This window comes from Perca flavescens, chromosome 13 (assembly GCF_004354835.1).
Source record: "Perca flavescens isolate YP-PL-M2 chromosome 13, PFLA_1.0, whole genome shotgun sequence".
Classification (NCBI taxonomy): Eukaryota; Metazoa; Chordata; class Actinopteri; order Perciformes; family Percidae; genus Perca; species Perca flavescens.
In genome coordinates, this window is record NC_041343.1 from 8,915,377 (window position 1) to 8,929,208 (window position 13,832).

The 13,832-nt window shown below is 41.4% G+C and overlaps 1 protein-coding gene across 1 annotated transcript; it reads right to left on the reverse strand.

Annotated features, from left to right (window-relative positions):
- Positions 1-546: 546 nt before the first annotated feature.
- On the reverse strand, positions 547-13,389 carry LOC114566997 (scavenger receptor cysteine-rich domain-containing group B protein). The gene is made up of 10 exons (XM_028595878.1): positions 13,272-13,389; positions 12,066-12,098; positions 10,043-10,345; positions 9,851-9,919; positions 3,837-4,151; positions 2,507-2,575; positions 2,162-2,230; positions 1,711-2,025; positions 975-1,061; positions 547-863 (listed from the first exon to the last, which is right to left on the reverse strand). The coding sequence occupies exons 1-10, from the start codon at positions 13,387-13,389 to the stop codon at positions 547-549; spliced, it is 1,695 nt and encodes a 564-aa protein (XP_028451679.1).
- Between the last annotated feature and the right edge of the window lie 443 nt (positions 13,390-13,832).

Consider the following 13,832-nt stretch of genomic DNA (forward strand, 5'->3'; position numbering starts at 1 on the left):
AGTAGCACATACTGTAATTTATTTGTAGATGGAGAGATGCTGTGTATTCACAATATATAGCACATTTAATTATGGATGTTTCTGCTATCTTGCATTCTTGTGGTTTGTAGTTTAGAATTAGTTCCCATTTTTCTGTTTGTTTTATCATACATATTTGTGAAACTGAAGTCCACAAACTTGTCTACTTTCATCCACACAATAATTGTGGGACTTCCTCCAGTATTCCCTACTTAATTATCAAAGAATCATATGTACAGTAAATATTTCAACTTTTTAGGGGCAAAAAGGAGAGACAGACAGTTAAAATTGTTGTTTTTCTTTTATCAAAAAAAAAACTGTGTACATTGTATTTAATATCATATTTATTTATAAAGTGCTTAATAGATAGTTTATAGTATATTGTCATATTAGTTATTTTGTATGTTGGTGGTGGTGGAGTATTCCTTCAGCAAGATGAGAGCTGTTATTTACATAATGCATACAAGTCCCAGGTTGGTGCGCCCACTTCCTACCCACGGTGGAGATGGGAGTGTGGTTCTGCTGAAATCACGACAGTGAGCAGGTGACGCCAGCATCTTCAGAGTGGTCGCAGTTGTGCACATTCCAGGATATATGGGAGCACTGCTGCAGGGACGCCTCAGCACCGCTGCACTTAAGATTGTCCAGCAGGATTGTTCCTGTGCCGGGCCCGAAAAACGCTTCTCCCCGAGCCGCCGTGGCCTCTCCACAGCCCAGTTGGCGACACACAACCTGAGCGTCCGGGAGGTCCCAAGCATCATCACACACTGTGCCCCATCCAGAATTTGAGTACATTTCCAACCGACCCTCGCATCGGTGCTGGCCACCCACCAATCTCACCATTCCTGCGAAAAACAAAGGAGGAGTCCCATCAATTCCGATTCTTAACTGTTTTTAAGACCTATTCCAGGGGAAATGGGTTGATGTTGTGCTGGTTAAAGTTATATTTAACCTACCCTCAGGTGGTTGTGTGGTGGTGGTGGCGGCAGGTATGCTTTCTGTTACTCCAAAGCCACGTCCATTTATCATGTACAATTCAAAAGCTAAGGGAAGCAGAGGAAAGAAAAGAAAAATGGGAGTGATGCTTCTGGGTCCTGAGCATACTGAAGAAATATCAGGTCACAAAAGCAATTTACAATGTGTAAGCTTGTCTGGCTCCTTTCAGGCGACAATACAGAGACACACTTTGCAATTTTAACAACTTTTTGTAAAATATGTCCGCCTTGCCATTCTAATTACCTTCTGAAGACAACGCACTAAGAACTGCTGCCTTTTAGGAAAAAAAAAGGAACAATCATATTTTTCGATCAACCTGAAACCAAGGATGTGTTATCTAAGCACAGTAAAGTGGAGTCTGTATGTGCTTCTGATTTAGCCTTGAAGAAGTGAAATTTGGCCTGCAGGCAGGCAATGACACTGATGTGCCTTGACTCATCCACTGTATTTTTTATGTTCTCTGGGCTGTCTGGGTACTGCATGTCATGCATTGCAACTAAACAACTCAGCAGAAAGTGCACAGATGACCAAATGAAAAGGAAGTATGAGGTTTTAGTGGAATTGATTACTTAAGAAAGAGATTTGTGATACAGACATTCCCTATGTTCAGTATTGTGTATGTGCTGTCATAAATGTATGCTGAATGGAGTCTGCTGTAACCCCACATGATGTTAGAGAGGTTCGGTCAGGTCTTACGTGCACAGATAACCCCAGCATCCTCATGATGGCCACAGTTGTGTTGACCCCAGCCCAGGTTGAAGCACTTGGACAGCTCCAGTTCGGAGCCTACGCAATCCACATTATCCAGCAGGATGGGACCCGTACCGTAGCCGAAGTAGGCTAGGACCGTAGCCGCGATAGCTGGGCCACAGCCTAGCTGCCTGCACACCACGTTGGCATTGGTCATGTCCCAGTCATCATCACACACCGTCCCCCAAATAGTTTTGTAGAGGACCTCTACACGACCCTGACAGCTACCGTTACCATTCACGACACGAATGGATGGTGTGCCTGCACAGGAATAAATAGATAGGTACATAATTGTAGTGTATTTTTTATGATAATTGCATAAAAGGCTATTATATTCCCTGGTCATCCCAATATTAAAACAAACTGTCATTCAAAGTGTAATACAGTATATTGTTACCTTTTGTTGTGGAAGTTGTTGTAACAGTTGTTGTAGTTGGTAACGTGGTGACTGGAACCTTTTCTGTTGCTGGAGGGAAGATGTAAATCATAAGATTCAATTCTCAATACACCAAACTACCAGTTTATAATGATCATGGTGAGGTTAGTCTGTTACAGCTTAAAGGCAATGGAGGAGAAATGGCTCTCCCTGTTGGTCATTTGGCAAAAGTTCACATTTCATTTTTACTGAGGAAAAAGAAAATCCAGCAAAACAAATTGGACATGCTGATGAAAAAAAGAGTAATAATCAGTGTGTGCAGGTTTGCTGGCAAATAAACGTCTACTGTATATTACGGTTGTATACCTTCAGTGTTATATGTTGGCCATAGAGCTCGGTTATTTCCTGTTGCCACAGGAGGTACAGTGGTGGATCCTAAAGTGGGTAGAAATGAAAATGAAATAATTTTTATATATGCAGTACAACTTCCATTATTACAATTTCTACTTACACTACTACTGCTTATTACTTACACAGATTCTAATGCTATACTACTGCCATTATAATTGCTTTTCATCCTCATTTAATGTCCACTGAGATTCAATAAATTACATTAAGATTTTAGCTTAATGATACCTCAACATACATATGATCATTTTCCCACCACTATTATTTCCTTACCACTCATACAACCACTATTACCACAACTACTAATTACTACTTGCATTATTATACTTGCATTATTATCATCCGTAGCACGAGAAGAAATTAACGATATCACAGTATATAGTCACTATAATAAATGGTTGTCATGCAGCTTTTAGCGATGCTAGCAGCTATTGAATGGATTGCCATGACATTTGGTTCAGACATGGTCCCCAGAGGGTGAATCCTACGGACTTTGGGGATCCCCTGACTTTTCCTCTATCGCCACCGTGAGGTTCATATTTGTGGTTTTTAATAACATTTCTCAATGATAATTGAATAATTTTAATGATCTAAGAGCACGGAGTCAAGCGCCTTGTGCAGGTGCGTTTAGGGCATGTACAAATCCACTTTTGCTAGTTTGGTGGTAGAAAAAAGGGTCCGCGTGCCAGGCGCATGACGCAATAAACCAATCAGAGTGTCATCTCCCATTCCCTTTAAAAGCCAGGCACGTTTGGACCTTGGCGCATTGCTATTATGATGCCGCATTTGCTAAGCAGGAAGGAGAGATTTTCAGGAGAAGAAACTGATCTGCTCATGCGTGAAGTGAAAGTGCGCGAGCAGATCATATATGGCACGAGCACTATGCCACCAAAACTCCACGAGGTAAAGCAGGCGTTAAAATAACAATGAAATTCTGCTTTATTTACTTTAGACCATGTTTTTGTTGGTCAATGGCACGATGACTTTCCACTGCCTCAAGAGGAAATACACCAAGAATGCACCTGAACACACCTCCCTGTAAGACCAGCACGCCCATGGGCGCACAGATGGGCGCAAGTGCATTTGCTATTTAAATGACGTGGGCGCTGGACAAGAAATTGACAACTGGTCTTAAACTAGCAAAGACACTTGCGTCGGGCTTTGTGCTACGCTGGGTGCAAGATAGGGCCCTTACTCTTGATTAGTTATTTGTCTGAATAATAATAGTTCCTGGTTTACATCTGTACAACTTGTGTTATTGCATATTCCATGACTGAAAGCAGTGTACCCGTGCAGGTGACCCCAGCGTCTTCATGATGGCCACAGTTGTGTTTGCCCCAGCCCAGGCTTTTGCATTTCGCCAGTTCAAGTTCAGTGCCGTAGCAGTTGACATTGTCTAGGAGAATCTGTCCTGTTCCATAGCCAAAGTAGGAGTTGGTGTGTGCAGAGACGGCACTACCGCAGCCGATCTGTTGGCACACCACCCGGGCATTGTTGAAGACCCAGTCGTCATCACACACTGTCCCCCAGCCTCCGTGGTAGTAGATCTCTACCCGGCCCTGGCAGGAGTTCTGTCCATTCACCAGACGGATGGTGCCATCTCCTGAAACAGATGGATGGAGAGAAGGGGTTAAATATATATTTCTCTATATGTTATACTAGACATTTAGGGCTGCACGATATTAGGCAAATATGCAATAACGTTGAATATCACGATACGATATTCCTTGCAATAAACACATATTAAAGTGTTTATTGTGCCAGTTGATATCACAATGACAATTTAAAAACTATCTATATATATATATATATATATATATAGTGCAGCCCTAATTAGAATCTATATTAATGTTAAATTTGTGCTGATTTGGGGACATATTATAGAAAACATTTGTGCGTGTGTGTTCCCAAGACCGAGGAAATGACTAACAGACATTGATACAGGGAAATGAGAAGGGTATGGGCCTATACAATACATACTGCAGCATATAAAGAAGGGGAGTTAAAGGTGAACATCTGATTGAGCACAGATGTTGTCATTTTAAGCCTCGGCCCTGACAAAAACACACCTGAACAGAGACAATAGACATCATTTAAAAATGTGCTTCATCTGTAAGGCATCCAGATTCATGGCTTCACTACATTCCCACTGGATTTTATAAAGGCCACTGGAGAGTTAGCCAATACGTCACTTGTTAACAAAATTCTGTTCTAGTCTCTCGTAATTCTCTTAGGAATTAAGGGGAAAAAAACAACCACAACAAAGCATACCCAGCAACAAAAAGGACGGCCTGGAATTCAAGAGGCCTTTTGAGGTGTATGGTTTCCCAAAAGTTACTTTTCACTGAGCTGAATAGCTTTTGATGTTGTGGAAAATGTCACGACAGTTTCGCAAAACTAAAATAATATAGCCTTTCATATTCATATTAGTGCGCAGGAGCATGGAAGTGAGAGAGAGGAGATGGGATGAGGAGGAGGGAGGGGCGAGCTAGCCTCGTTTTGTTTGAAAATACTTTGAACGTCAACAAGAAGTGCTGTCACCCAACATCGCTTAGAGCACCTTTTAATGTACATTAGAATTAGACGTGCACTTGAGCAATGGCCTGATCTACTTATTTAGCAGAGAGAGAACGCAACATATGTCCTTATACCGGACCGCAGTCCGGACCCGAACCAAGTTACGTTTCTATCCTGACCTGTGATCGCACCTAATCCAATTAATAGGGCAATAGCTTCGCTCAGCCAATCACAGTGATTGTTTACCGGCTTATATGGTTTTACATGGTATGTCCTTTAACAAGCTTTGTTATTGGTTTACCCTTAAGAGGCTCCACCTCGGCACCTGGAATTTCTTTTTTTAACTGACTGCCCAATTGGGGGTCGGCACACGCACGGCATCCACCCCTCTATAAAGCCCCAGTGCATGCATTGCTCGTCTCCCTTTTTCACTCAACCATCTTGAGAACAGATCTACTGCAAACTTTGTTCACCATCTGGTGTTGGAGACGCTAGACTGGATCAACGACAGTTCATTTCCAGGATAACCGTTGTTCTCTTAAAGCAGTTACACACCAATCAGAGGGCCGACCGTTGGCAGAAAAGCCAGTCGGACTGTTCGGTCTCCCGGAGTTGGTCCAAAAAGTGCCACAGAACACACCAAAGAGACGAGATGGAATACGTCTCCATAACAGCATGCGGCGCTAATCTGTATTGTTGCCCAAAAAATTTAAACCGGCAGCTAATTGGACGAATGCATCACATGGGTTTGTTTTCTCCTGAAATTCAAAGCCAGACTGTCATGGCGGCTTGTTCAGCGTACGATCTCATATTGTACTAAAATAGTTCACTGAAACATGTTTCTGAAAACATTTTAAGCGAGAAATAGGCCGTGCAGTTGCTGAATCTGTCTTCATTTCAGATCAACAAAGGTCGGTTTAAAAGATTTTCGTCAGATTTTGAGAGACTCTAGTCACGCTCATTCCGCTCGCCATTTCCGGGTGAGTCCTGACTGCCCTGCCTCCGACTGAACGTGTCAGGTCGGCCAAAATAAAGGCCGACAGCCCCTCCGACGGACGGCGGCACGGAACACACTGAACAGACTCGAGTTACCGACCTCGCCAGACTGTCCAACGGCCGATTATCGGGTAAGTGTGTCAGCGCCCTTAGGGAAACGACAACAAACTTCAAGCTAGCAAGCTACATGCTGAAAATGGCACATTTTGAAGAAAATGTGGATCGTGCAAAAAGGCAGGCCTGCTTGGTTCTATTGTGAATGATTTTAAAGATTTACAAAGAATATGTTTATGGCATTTCCTATCTAACTGGGACGTTTTAGGACCGATTGGCAAGGATCTGCTATGGTCAAAATACACACAGCGATACACAAGAGCAAATTACATTTAACCATGTATCCAGCTAATTTAAATAGCTCATGTTAAGGTATAGTGGGAACAGTTATCTTAATCTAATATTGCATGTGGTGTTTTCTTTTGAGGGGTGCAAATGTTCCACCAAAACAAATGCCTTCCCGAAACCATTTTGCAGAGCCACCGTCTCTACGTTCGGAGCTTAGCAATGCCTAAGACGATTGTGATTGGCTTAAATAAATGCAAACAACCCACAGTTATTTTCTCCTATCCTGGAATGTATGTGTGGATGAGCCAGACCTTACTTCGCAGCACTGTGGAGATAGGTCTGGCAATGCGAGTCTATGCAGATGCTAATTTTAGGCCAGCAAGCCTTGTGTTAAATATGCCCCGCACATGCTGCTGTTGGACTCCTGCTTACTGTGCCTAGGGAAGCAGCATCCGGCTGAGGCTGACTGACCAAGTCCGAGGAGCCTTACAACTGGCCTCCTCACCATAGACTGTATATTATTAATAATAATAATATACAGTCTATGCTCCTCACCCAGCCCTGTGTTGTCCTCCACAAGATGGCGCCAATCTAAGATTGCTCGCAACCTGAGTAGGCCTCTCCACTGAGTATGTCGGTCGTCGCTCCTGTCTGAGAGGGAAAGGGTGACAGCTGCCTTATTTGACCGCTGTCATGGTTGGCAGAATTCAGGTGCCATGTGTGCTACCCCTCGATTGGCAGTGAGTGCAAATATTTTTTCTCATTTACAGACCATTATAAGGGTAAACCAATAGCAAAGCCCGTTAGAGGGCTCCACACATACTCATAGAACTGCAGTTAAATCCAGGTAAGAGAGAACAACAGCATCATATGTGTGAGAGATGACAGCATGGAGCTTGAAGCAAGAGACCTGCTACTTTCTGGCTACAGACGGTTTTCCCTGGTCTAACCAAAGCATCTTTTTACTTGCACTACACACTTTGATCATGTTTGGATCGACTTACAGCTGTGAGGCAGAGAGAAGGGGCTGATCAAAGCTCTGTTTGCACTTTCTATTTCATTTTATTCAGGAGATTCTGGGCATTTCTCAATACCAAGAATGCAAAGTACGGACTTGTGTTCTTGGGGAGAACGTTCTTGCTGGTTGTTCTTGGAAGAATAAACTCGCAAGTTCACAAGCACAGAAAACGCTGTTAACAATTTAAGACAATGCGTTCTTCCTGTTATTGCTCAACACCCCCAGCAGAGAAGCTACCTGCAAGGCTCCAAAATATCAGCTAGATATTTTAACCACAACAATATAACCACTTTGTATTAAAACAATCTCCGGACAAGAAAACCTAATAATGCTACAACTATTACAATAATATTGAAAAACTAATTGAGCTTTAATTTAATTGTTTATGGTTTAGCTCAAACACCCTTTACTTATTCAAAAGAGTGGAACGCGATCCCTATTATTGGTGTATAAATTTAAGTCAGTTTAAATAAAAAAAATAAATAGGCATATGCACTGGCGTGTCCTATGTGTTCCTATTAGTGTTATGTGGAATTATCATTTCTATATTATTGTAGTGCACTGTATATGCCCAGGGAGATGGAAATTAGCAATTAAAATTATAAAGGTTGGTGTCTCCCCTTTAGTCTACATAACATGTCATAGCATGTTACCACTTTATGTTCAACTGTTTAAACTCAACTTCTAATAAATCAGAAAACAAATACACCAAAAATATGAACTAAATATAATGTAGGCTATAGCCTATGGCATAATTTAAACAAGTCTCCCAAAAAGAAACTGGTATATCTCATAGACTAATAATATACAATCTATCTATGGTATATCGTGTGTGTGTGTGTGTGTGTGTGTGTGTGTGTGTGTGTGTGTGTGTGCGAGCTTGAGCTTGAGCTTAACTCCAAAAAGACAGTTAACACAGGTTCCCGTTAATCTTATGATGGATATGTGTTGTGATATTTAAACAAACGATCTGTCAACGGCAAAATAAAAGCCTCTTATTTACGGAACCGGTCTAAAAGACCTCCGGGGTCCTACAGCGGGGTCTCCGAGTGTGACTGTTCGAGCGCCGAGCTAGTGGCCCCGGCAGGCGCAAGCTGGCGTCCGCGTCAATTTATGGAGCTCCGAAAACTTTGGAGCAAATTGTCAATTCAGCAAAGATTTTTGCAAGACTGCCTATATTCGAAATCTAAAGCTTTCATTTCTCGCTTAAAATGTTCTCAGAAGTGAATTAAGTGATGAAAAAGATGGCTTTTTGGGCTGTCTATGTACTGGAAATCCAACCATCATTGAATGCCGAAAGGAATGTTGGGATACAGGTGCTGCGAAGTTAATACAAGTTACCAACCGATGTATCCTCGGTAAATGGGCGTGTCAAGAATACATCCGGGAATTTTAACTGTTCTTGGCGAAATGGGAACTTGTGTATTGGGACAGTACTTTGGCAACACAAGATGACGTTTCACAGGGACACAAGAACACAAGTCAATAGAAGAACACATATTGGGAAACGCCCTCTGTCTTCTTTTTCTTTCACTTGAAATGTATCTTCATTGTGCTAGGACTAATTTTATTCATGGTAATGATAGCTATTTGTTTCCATACAGGTGAGTATGGAAGTGCAAGTTCAACGTGTCTATGTTAATACTTTTACAGTAAATATTGTTGATCCTATGTTTTGGTGCTGAGCAGGCAGCATATAGTGGAGATACGAGAGGGAACCAAAACAGTAAAGTTGTATGGAGGAAATATTTATTCATAATTCAAATTGAAAGTCCAAAGAGAAATTTTCCATTTGGCTTTTCCATTTGGATTTAATATTTGGCTTTTGAATTTCAATTTAACATTGGCTTTTCATTTGGATTTAATGTTTGGCTTTTGAATTTCCATTTAACATTGGCTTTTCATTTGGACTTGACACATGTCAATGTAAATGAGTTGAGGCAGTAAAACCAAAACCGCTTAAAGACGCTATAAATCTCCACAGAACTAATGGGAATTCCGTTATGGGTGAGATTTTTCTGTTGGTTCATCACTTCTGTACAAGCAACCTATTTCACATACAAGTAGATAGAATATGATCCATTGTTATGTAAAAATACTAAGCATGGCAAGTTTATTAAAGTAATTTCCAACACATCTTATTATAGTTATTTTCAACTGGCTTGTTTAAATAAGTATTCATTTTTAACAATCTCATACTATCTCAAAAGTATCATATTTGTTTCGTAATTTTGGCCATTTGCATATACTTTAACACTTTACCCGCCACTAACTTTATTTAAAGAGGAAGTAGTCCATTTTGATAGATATTACCTGACGGAATGAGCTACTTTGCTTTTAATTACATTTAAAAAAGCCAAATTCATCCCTCTGACGTTTCAGGTTGGCAGAAGACCAATCTTGTTTCAATAAAAGCAGGGAGCACTTACGTAAACCGGAGTTCTGCACAGGGGGTGTGGTGGGATCCAGAAAACCTTTTGCCCCCACCATTGCTGGCTCTAGCAACAAAATGAAAAGAAAGCAGGAATGTTAGTCACTTGGCCGCCTTTCTTTCCAATGTTATACATGAAGATATGATTCACAACTACCTCAGCCAACTTAAAGTAGTATACAGGCCTTACCTTTGCAGGTAACACCCACATCCTCATAGTGGTAACAATTGTGGACGCCCCAGTCCAGAGTACGGCACTGGCTGACGTCTGTTTCACTTCCTCTGCAGTCCACGTTGTCCAGCAAGATAATGCCTGAGCCTTGTCCAAACTGAGAGCTGCTCCCCACTGCCACAGCCACGCCGCAGCCCAGCTGCCGACACACCACGTTGGCGTCCACCATGTCCCAGTCGTCGTCACACACTGTGCCCCATGAGTTATTGTAGAACACCTCCACTCTACCCTCACACCTGTTACGTCCATTCACCAGTTGTACTTTGGAGAGAAAATCAGACAATATGTGTCAGATTAATTCTGCCGTCAGTGTTTAAACACAACTCAATTTCTTGTCTTTGAGTTGATAAGTACAGTATGTTTGGGTTGTTTGGTTATGATTGTGCCACCTCATTGAGTAATCTGAGGCTTATAAAAGCTCTACTGTCTGAGAGACATTTTAACAACAGGACTATGTTTTAAAAGAGGGAAACAAAACAAGATATGAAAACAGACTCGCATGGCTCTAATGTAATGACAGTTAATAGCAAAATGTCTAATCCTACCAAGTTAAGGCACACAATAAGCCACATGATTCTGTGGAAGAGATGGTGGATGCAAGAGAATGGGAGGTTACATAGCAAATAAGTGGGGATTAGGGAAATGGAGAGCTGGGAAAGTGACCTTGTTTAAAAAGCCCCAGGCACTGATCTAACCTTCTGTACTTTCTTTCAATGACACATGCCACTGATACAGTAGGTTTCCATGTCGTGGCCTGGATGCAGAAGTTTTTTCTGAACATGAGTGTCTGGGCAGGTGTGGAGGTGGCTGTCTGGCTCATGCTTACCTGGGTACTGGGTCCCCATGGGGGCTTGTATGACATTTGCTAGAGAGAGAGAGAGAGAGAGAGAGAGAGAGAGAGAGAGAGAGAGAGAGAGAGAGAATTATTTGTTGAAAGGAGGCTCTTGGCCTTCCATAGTTGCTGTACTCTGTATCTATTTTTCTGTAACACTAGACACAGCCTGAAACCACAACAGGAGACCTGTTCAGACCATGTAGAACAGCCGCTACAATATAAATATGTTAGCCCATTCCTTTTTAATTTGGATTTTTAGCCTGCTAGCGACATGGAAAGGGAGGACAAGGTAACAACTTTTGAATTGATTGCCATTCAACTTTATACATTCATACATACATTCAGACACACTCATGGTCCTCAGAGGATGAATCCTACTACATTTGGAGATCCCCTGACTTTTCATCTAGTGCTACCATGATGTTTAAATTCTGAATGAAAACCCCCACAAGATGACTCCCTATCAGAATTTGAGAAGCAACCGGTTCGGCTGGCGTAAGTCTCTAGTGGGCTGCTCTATGGGCCCTATAGTGCTAATTATTAGCTAAACTAAGATGGTGAACATGGCAAACATTACACTTGCTAAACATCAGCATGTTAGCATTGCCATTGTGAGCATGTTAACATGTTTGCATTAGCTAGCATGGCTGACAACTCTTACTCTACTTATTTTTTAGAGTGAGCGACAGACATGTTAAGCTCTTATCAGTGAGTGGGGAAATACAACATCTAATCAAATGTCTCTCTCTATCATGGCATTTTATGTAATGCTTGTTGGCCAAATTAATCAATTAAAACAGTCAATAGATATTTTATATGCAAAACACAGAGGGTCCATGTTTCTGAAAAGTGTGTGCTTTGACACAGATTTACCCAAGAGTCCCACTGGAAGGTGTTTCTAGACCGGTATAGAAGCCTGAAGACTATCTCCAGTTTCAACAAATCTCAGACAAAGGGATTGGCTTTGAAACCTGTACAGTGTATATACATATTTTAAAACTACCTAATTTAGCTTCAGGCGCTGGTAATCCATCTGTTTACAGCGTCACATCCAGATTACGTTCTGGTTTATATTCCAGGGAGAGACAGTTCTTATTCTAAGGAGGATCAAAAAAGTAAAATGTAATAAACTTAAATATTACTTACTGTTAACAGCCCGTCTGTCTATCTTTATGTCTCCTGAAATTTGAACACAAAAAAATGTTAGTAAGGCACACATTTGGATATATTTTTGCTTTATCAAGAGACAAATACAACAAGCTAGTGCCAGCACATTTGAATACATTGTTCTCTCTTGATATTTGTTGATCCATAACGTCCAGTGAGTAGACGTTAAGTCCTTCAAAATAACTTCAGGGCTTTCCGCCAGCTATCACTGGTACACACAGTGCAGACAGTAACTGTGGACACAAAAGCACTCATCTACAGGGAGTTTACTTGCAGGCACACCCGGTTCATGAGCATTATTAATGTACCGAACATGTGGTTCAGTTCAGCAGACGCACAAGAAACCAACTTGTGTCGTAATCACTTTCAGTTTTTGGCAGGAGTAACCTTTCCCCTTGGAACAACTATTAAAATATGAAGCATCTCATAATGAATTGGAGTGGCCAGCATAATGTTGATGTCCCTTATTTAAAAACTAGTGATTGAAAGGGCCACTATATGTATTGTCTTCCCGTCGACCATTCAACTGTTTTTTTTTTTTTGGGTCAAAATGTAAAATTATCATGTTTTTTCGACACTTTTGTCGCCCAATACCCAAATTTCTAAAATAGAAACTTTGAAAATGGGTCAATTTGACCCGAGGACAACACAAGGGTTAAGAGTTTAAAAGCAAGCACATATGAGTTTGTTCAGTGTTAATAGTTTAAGATAAAGATTGGGGATCGGTTTCAAACGTTATATAACCAACCTCTGGTCCTGAGCCAGTGTGTGAAAAATTACCCCCTTAGGAAATTTTATACTTTAATAATAAGCAGTTTTTTGCCATTGAGAACTTGAGATGTAAGGCCTATTACTTTTCCATTTGAATTTCACATTGTTCCCTTTAACAATGATAATGTACCACAAATATCATTAAAGAACTGCCACATAAAGAAACAAATATTAGATATCTGAAAATACAAGGCCTATAGTTTAAAATGTATTTCAGACTGTGGTTACTCTAATATGTATTTACTAAATTATTGTATGTCAATATTTCTCAAAAAATTACCCAAATAGAAAAAAATAAACTTTTACCCCTAATCACATGCAGTGTTCTTTATGGCGAAAGATGAGCTCCTGCAGTAAGACAGCTTGGAGCAAGTGGCCCAGACCCCGGGCCCCCACTCCCGCTCACACACTCACCGAGTCGCAGCAGCACACTGACAGCCACCAAAACGAGGAATCCCAGCAGGGACACCAGCAGCCAGACGACTGGGTTCCAGCACCTACACTCGCTCTCCACCACACGCTGGCCTCGCATGGCTGCCTGACTGACCATCCGCCTGCAACACACATTCACACGCTGTCAGTCTTTCTCATTAGGCTTTCCCAAGTCCTGTGCTGTATGTGAACACGCCACCAAATGTTGTAAACTACTGATTGGTAGACACTTTTCTACTACTACAAAACAATCATTACTTTTTGTCCTGGTTCAGAGTAGCCTAATTATAGTATTGGATTGTTTTCTGTGGGGAAGCCTGCAGCTGTTGATATTGTGCTGTAGTAGGTATTGATGGTAGTCTGAGGTCAGGCTTGGGAAATGTGTAACCAGAGATCATGTGATGCACATCACTCCCCCATGAATGTAAGAGAGCTGTAAGGAAGTTTATGTGGCATACAGACACTTGTCAGAGCAAACCAGAAACCTCAGTTTCCCAGACATGGGCATGTGCCATCGTAAAGTTCATTCAACACCGGTAACTG